Source organism: Carlito syrichta, unplaced genomic scaffold, assembly GCF_000164805.1.
Source record: "Carlito syrichta isolate Samal-C Ts95f unplaced genomic scaffold, Tarsius_syrichta-2.0.1 Scaffold311911, whole genome shotgun sequence".
Taxonomy (NCBI): Eukaryota; Metazoa; Chordata; class Mammalia; order Primates; family Tarsiidae; genus Carlito; species Carlito syrichta.
The window spans coordinates 205,516-212,758 of NW_007256007.1; the positions used below are offsets into that span (position 1 = coordinate 205,516).

Genomic DNA, 7,243 nt, shown 5'->3' on the forward strand with positions numbered 1-7,243 from the left:
GCCCGACTCCCAGAGGTAGGAGAATCTCAGGGGGCAGCCCCAGGAGCAAGCCTCCAGAGTACTTTTGGTCTTGGGTGGGGAGATGAGGTCAGCTCTGGGCGCTGGTTCTTGGCTGGGCTGGGCTGGGCTGGTAGCTTCCTGTCCTGAGGCTGGTCATTTCTCCCATGGGTGGGGCAGGTGCTGGAAGGCATTAACTCTTGAGGTGCAGGCAGGAGCACTGCCATGGGAGAGTTCCCAGGTTCCCTGGCTCTTACCTGCTTCTTGTGTCTTTTCTTGGCAGACGCCTTGCTGGCGGACTTGGAGTCCACCACCTCTCACATCTCCAAACGGCCTGTGTTCTTGTCGGAGGAGACCCCCTACTCATACCCAACTGGAAACCACACATACCAGGAGATTGCTGTGCCACCCCCTGTCCCACCACCCCCATCCAGCGAGGCCCTCAATGGCACAATCCTTGACCCCTTAGACCAGTGGCAGCCCAGTGGCTCCCGATTTATCCACCAGCAGGTGAGGTGGGGACAGCCGCTGGGAAGCCCTCAGAGGATTGGGGGCAAAAGGAGCTTATCTAGCAGGGGCTTGGGGAACCACTTGGGGAATGGAATCTGGGGAGTTGACGCTCCTGACTAGACACAGCTCTTCCCTCCCGCCACGTGAGGGGGGCAGTGACCAAGTGTTAATCACAGGTCTCCTGGCCAGACTGGAAATTCCCTGGTGAGTGTGGCTGTGAGCAGGAGCCTCCTGTGGGTGATTCGGGCTGCTCCTGTCCCCCATTTCTTTTCTTCCCTTTTGGGTAGTCTCAGCACTCTCCCTCCTGCAGCCTCAGTCCCCGTCACCTGTGTACGGCTCCAGTGCCAAAACTTCCAGTGCCTCCAACCCTCAAGACGGCATCGGTGCTTCGTGCTCCCGAGCAGGCGAGGAGGAGCACGTCTACAGGTACTGCCCCAGCTCTTCCCCAGGCACCGTCCCTGGCTGCGCAGAAACTTCAGGGGCCTGGCCGGGATAGGAGGCAGTTGGGGCCAGGGAGCAGGGACCAGGCATAGTGACTGGTCCTCAGGGCGTCCTGCCTCCAGGGTCAGCGGTCACAGAAGGCCCTGAGGCTCCTGGCCAGCTCATGTGCCTCTCGGCTGGCTTGTCTGTGTAATCACTGCCCTCTTCCTGCAGTGTACATTCTGGCTGTTACAACATCTCTGTGTTGTTGAGGAACTAAGCAAGACTTCCTTCCTCCCTCTTCTTACTGTGTTCCTTCACTACTTTGTCCTCCTCTTGGGGGAGACGTTGTATCCCCTTTGTTTTATTCTCCTTGAGAGGTTGGGGTCTGCCAAGCCAGTGCAGGGAGGGGCGGGGAGCATCTCTCACTGTCTTCTTTCCTTTGCCTCTCAAAGCTTCCCCAACAAGCAGAAATCAGCTGAGCCTTCACCCACCATAATGAGCTCCTCCCTGGGCAGCAACCTTTCGGAGCTTGACCGCCTGCTGCTGGAACTGAATGCTGTGCAGCATAACCCCCCAGGTTTCCCTGCAGGTAAGACTGGGTCCTTTGGGCAGGGGCCTGCTGTACCTTCCAGGCCTGCCTGTTGACTTCTGATTCCTAGAGCGTTCAAGAGCTGAATGGCCTCTTTCTCTCCCTCTTTCCAAGATGAAACCAACTCAAGTCCCCCACTTCCTGGGGCTCTGAACCCCCACTATGGTGTCCCAGAGAATAACAGCCCTGTTGGGGGCAAAGCTGGGCCTCTGATGAAAGAGAAGCCTAAGCGGAATGGGGCCCGGGGCCTGGAGGATGTGCGACCCAGCGTGGAGAGTCTCCTGGATGAACTGGAGAGTTCTGTGCCTAGCCCCGTGTAAGTATCTACTGGGCTCTCCCCAGTCTTGGGGTAGATCTGGCCCAGTCAGTTCCTGGGTCCAACGTCTGTCCATTTATCCCTGATGTCACCCATTCCCTCAAGTACTGTCATTTGTCAGGCATTGAGGGTATAGTGGTGACTCACACGGACACCTTCCCTGCCTTCAACCAACCACTACCAATTACAAAATTCAGACATCACGTATACCGAGGGTACTTGTGCCTTAGTGGTTGTTAACATAGGCTTTGGAGCCACCCAGTAGGTTTCAAATCTTGGCTCTACTAGTTATTGTCAGCTTTAAGCCTTGGTTTTCTCATCTGTAAAATGTTACAAGGTGTTATGGGATAATGAAAATAAGACCACCCACCTCAATCTGGGTGAGACCAAATAGTCCATATAAAGCACTTGGGTTGGTTTCTTGCTGATAGCACATGGCATACATAGTAAGTGCTTCATGATGTGAGTTCTTATTAGTGTTGTCATGTTATCCTGATAATCTCACACCTAAGTACAGTGTTGTGAAGGAAACACACAGTGTTTGGGCTTGTTTAATAGGCAAGCTTTCACTTGGGCTGGGAGGGCCAGAGGAGTCTTCCTGGGAAAGATGCCGTTTGGGCTGCCCTCTCTTCTCCAAGTCTGCTCTGCTCACAGCTCAGTCCCTTCTTGCTGACGGCTCCCTCCCAGTGATAGGTTCCCAGGAGCTTGGGAGCTGGTGGATTTCCCCAGACTTGGTGGTGGGACCCTGTCATCAGAGCTGAGATGTTGATCTGATCCCTTGGGAAGCATGGGGCCAACTGGGGCTCCCTGCTGATGCCATGTCCTCCTGCAGCCCTGCCATCACTGTGAACCAGAGTGAGATAAGCAGTCCTCAGCGCGTCACCTCCAGCCAGCAGCAGACGCGCATCTCGGCCTCTTCTGCCACACGGGAGCTGGACGAGCTGATGGCCTCCCTGTCAGATTTCAAGGTACCCAGTGACCTCTCCATCTTCCTTGCCTTTCTGTTCCTCCCTCATCCTTCTTCTCCTTTACCCATTTGAGTAGCTGGGGCTTGGACCCTCAGTATGTGGGTGCCTTGCCCCTGAGCCAGGGTCCCCACAATATTCTAGCCCTGTCAGGATACCAGAATACAGGGGTGGGAGGGCCAGGCCAGTTTGCATGGGGATTGAGCTGCTGCAGCAGCCACTGAGGGCAGAGAAGCCAGAGAAGCACTCAGCTGGGACATTCCTTCCTCCCGGGTGCTCCCAGCCACTCAGGTTGAGGGGATCAGGAGGCTGGGACACTGGGACAAAGGGCCCTGTGTTGATGGCTGTTCTTGGTGTGGGAGGGTATTCTTTGCTGGGCCATGTGGGACTTGGGATCCCGTGCATGAGAGGTCATTTGCCCTGGAGCCCTATCTCCCACGCTAGCTGTCCTCAACCATCCTCTTTCTTTCTGCCTCTGGCTCCTGAATCCACAGGCCTCCCTCGCTGCCCTCCTCCCCTCCTTCCCTCTCTCCCTCCAGGGCCTGACAGTTGGGTCTCTGAGTTCCCACAAGCTCTGTCTGTGGGAAACCACTGGGCCAGTTCTGCATGAGGTGCTCCTGCCCTTCCCCTCCTCTTCTGGGCCTTCCCACTCCTGCCAGGTCGGAGATGTTTTATTTAGAGGATGCAGCGACTCGATGGGGATTGATATTGACAGAAGTCTCCAGCAGTTGCTGACTTCATCCTTCCACGTGGGTCAGCCAGAGACCTTTGGGGCACGACTTAGGGAATATGAGAAGCAAAGCAAGCGGTGTTTGTACTCTTGGCCCTGATGGTGCCTTTTAACCTCCCTTGGCTGGGTTTCATGGTGGGGGGATTGAAGCGTGGATGGGATGGGGTGGGGGTTGAACTTGGGCCTGTGACCTTTACATGCTGTGATTCCAGCTCCAGACTGTGGTTTGGAGCAGCCATGGTCAGAAGCAAGTAAGTTGGATTCAGGTGCTGGCCTAAGAGAGCCCTCTGCTCCAGTGCCTTTAAGGCTGCTGTTGCTTTCTCAGACTGCCTGTGGTTTTTTTTGGCTTTTTTTGAGTTGGAGTCTCATTCTGTTACCCAGGCGAGAGTACAGTGGCATGCTCATGGCTACCGCAGCGCCGACCTGCCAGGTTCAGGTGATCCTTCCACCTCAGCCTTCCAAGTAGCTGGAACTACAGTCACCGCTAATTTTTTGATTTATTGTAGAGATGAGGTCTTGCCAGGTTGTTCGGGCTGGTCTTGAATGAGCTCAAGCAGTCCTCTTACCTCAGCCCCCCAAAGTGCTGGAATTATGGGCATGAGCCACTGCGCCCGGCTGCCTGTGTTCTTATGCCCAGCCAGAAGCTGCGGTGGTTCTGGCTGTGCCCCTGGAGCAAGGGCTTGGGGATGTTAGAAAGCTGGGATTGTCCAGGAGAGACCCCAGCTAAGTTGAGCCAGGATCCAAGGAGGGCTGAGCAGCTGCCTGGGGCTGTTCCCTTGATTTGTGCCTGGGCTGTCTGCCCATCAGCCACCTCAGTCTTTCCTCCCTATACCTATTCTCGGTGGGCCCACGGGCATGGCTTAATGACTGTCTTCTGTTGCCTGGGTTTGATGAGGACTAAGCACATGAAGCCCAGGGAAGTCTTTCTAGTGTCTGAGTCTCCTTCAAGGGCTGGTCCCGTGCATCAGCTCTGCAGCCGCCTTGTTTAGTATAGATAGTGACTCTCAGAGCCCTAAAGCAGAGCCCATAGGCTAGAGGGAGCAGCCTCCTCACCTCTCCCATCTCTATCTCTCCTCTCTCCTATGCCTTTGTCTTTCTCCTCCTCCAGACCAGCTCCTCCACCGTGGCCCTGAGCTCCCTGGGGCTGCTGCCCAGCTCTGCTCCGTCCTCACACCACTCACTTCCTTCTTCTCCTCCTCTTCCCTTGTCATCTGTATTCCTGCCATCTGCCACTAAACCCTGCCCTCGAGGCCAAGTCCACACCCTGGAGGGCCCCTGCACTAAGCAGAGTGGACAGGGTTTTCTACCCCATGTGGCTCCCAGCTGGCTTGATATGGCCGGTCTTAGGGTGACACCTGACGCCCTCAACTCAAAGTCTCCCTCTGTGGAGGGTTCTCTGGGGCCGTCTGGTACAGAGAGCCAGGCTCAAGATTGGAGGCATCTGCCGAACCTCATGAGTGAGCTCCCTGGAGCTGCTCCCTGCCACACTGTACCCTGTGCTGGGAGTGCAGATCCCCAAGAGCCTGGAGGCCCTCAGGGGCGACCAGCCAACCCTTTGTGCTCAGAGAAGACCATGGCTGCCACGTGGGAGCAGCCGTGGACTATGGAAGTATTCAGGCCTGAGACTCCTCATGGAGCTGCTCACAGCTTCCATGAAGCAACTGAGCCAGCTGTTGTGGCAGTGGACCATCAGGCCATCTTTCCAAACACCTGGAACCTCATGGAGGAACGTGACCCGTGGAAGGAGAGGACAAGGCCAGAGTCAGAGAGGCTGGGAAGCAGCTGCCCTGCTCCATTTGACATGGAGCAGTTAGATAGAGAGATGCCCAAGAAGGGAAGCCTGGTTGGGTTGACCCAGGAACTCAAGACCCCAAGGAGACCAGAGGGTACCACTGAAGCTGCTATCGAGGCCAGGGAGGAACAGCCAGAGCTTCCTCGTGCCACGGCCATGGACACACCCAGGATCACGGAGAGGATTTCTACCTCTAGCCAGGCAGGCGTCAGCTCACACAGCTGCTAGGCATGACCCTTGGCGGGTCTGAGTGTGGGCTGCTCCTCGCTAACTGCATGCAGCCTCCCACTCCATGCATGTCTGTTTGGGCAGAAAATGCTGAGATACCGTGGCCTGCGACCTGATGACCAGCACTGGCAGTAGGCTCTGTAGGTCCAGCAGAGCTCCCTAGACCCCAGCATTTTTTACAGTGACAATCCACCTGTTGCTGCTTGGTGTATTCCCTTTATTCCCTTTAAGATGAGCTGCCCTTGACAGTCTTTTTTTTTTCGAGTCAGAGTCTCATACTGTTGCCCAGGCTAGGGTGCAGTGGCACGCTCACAGCCACTGCAGCCTCAACCTGCTGGGCTCAGGTGATCCTTCTGCCTCGGCCGTCCAAGTAACTGTAACTACAGGTATGTACCACCATGCCGGCTAATTTTTTTTTTTTTATGACTTATCGTGGAGACCAGGTCTCGCCATGTTGCTCAGGCTGATCTTAAACCCCTGAGCTCAGGTAGTCCTCTTACCTCAGTCTCCCAAAGTGCTGGGATTACAGGCATGAGCCATCAGGCCTGGCTACCTTTGACATTCTACTGTGTGAGAATGGTTAGGAGCATGAACTTGGAACCAGATAGACCTAGATACAAACCACATCTCCAGTACTTGCCATCCGTGTGGCCTTGGGCAAGCTCCTCCATCATCCTCAGTTTTCTCATCTTTATTTATTTATTTATTTTTGAGTTGGAGTCTCACTCTGTCACCCAGGCTGGAGTGCAGTTGGGTGCTCACAGCCATTGCAGCCTTGACCTGCTGGGCTCAGGCGATCCTTCTGCCTCAGCCTTTCAAGTAGCTGAAACTACAGGCGTGCACTGCCATGCCTAGCTAATTTTTTGATTTATTGTAGATACGAGGTCTCATCAAGTTGCCCAGGCTGGTCTCAAACCCCTGGACTTAGGCAGTCCTTTCGCCTCGGCCTCCCAAAGTGCCAGGATTATAGGCTTGAGCCATTGTACCTGGCCTTCTCATCTTTAAAATGGGGATAATAATAGACCATTTCTACCAAGGTTTTCTGGAGGACTAAATGAGATATTTCTTGGAAAGTGTTCAGAACACATCAAATGGTCCCTTAATAAACCATGGTCAACAGTACTATTATTTTTTGCTCCTTGCAATGAAACTTTATGCCCTTTCCAAAACTAAAACAAAACTAAAACTAAAAAAACTATAAACCAAACCAAACCAAACAAAAAATAGGTTAAAAGATTTACCGGGGCCTGGTGTGGTGGCTCATGCCTATAATCCCAGCACTTTAGGAGAGGATTGCCTGAACCCACAGGTTCAAGACCAGCCTGGGCAACTTGCCGAGGCCTCATCTCTATGATAAATAAAAAAATTAGCCGGCCATGGTTGCACGTGCCTGTAATTGCAGCTACTTGGAAGACTGAGGTAGAAGTATCACCTGAGACGCCAACTCAAAAAAAAAAAAAAATTACCGGATGGAGAGACTGTGTTTTTCTATTGTAATCAAAAAAAGAAAGAAAGAAAAAGCCTTATCGCCTGTCAAGAGCATCTATTTACATCTTCTCAAATAATTCTTGTAATAACCCCATGAGCAAGAAAACACTGTAGAAAACACTGTGACTACATTTTAAGGATGGAGAAAGCTGGGCTCGGTGGCTCAGCCTGTAATCCCAGCACTTTAGGAGGCTGAGGTGAGTGG

At 53.7% G+C, this 7,243-nt stretch overlaps 1 protein-coding gene across 1 annotated transcript in view; it reads left to right on the forward strand.

Moving 5' to 3' along the window:
• Nucleotides 1–270: 270 nt before the first annotated feature.
• The window catches only part of PXN (paxillin), a 12,684-nt gene continuing 5,711 nt past the window's right edge, over nt 271–7,243 (forward strand). The window contains 6 exon segments of the mRNA XM_021718199.1: nt 271–507; nt 818–933; nt 1,383–1,519; nt 1,634–1,835; nt 2,668–2,803; nt 4,639–5,523. Coding sequence (XP_021573874.1) covers nt 1,426–1,519; nt 1,634–1,835; nt 2,668–2,803; nt 4,639–5,523 — 1,317 coding nt within the window. The 5' untranslated portion in view covers nt 271–507; nt 818–933; nt 1,383–1,425.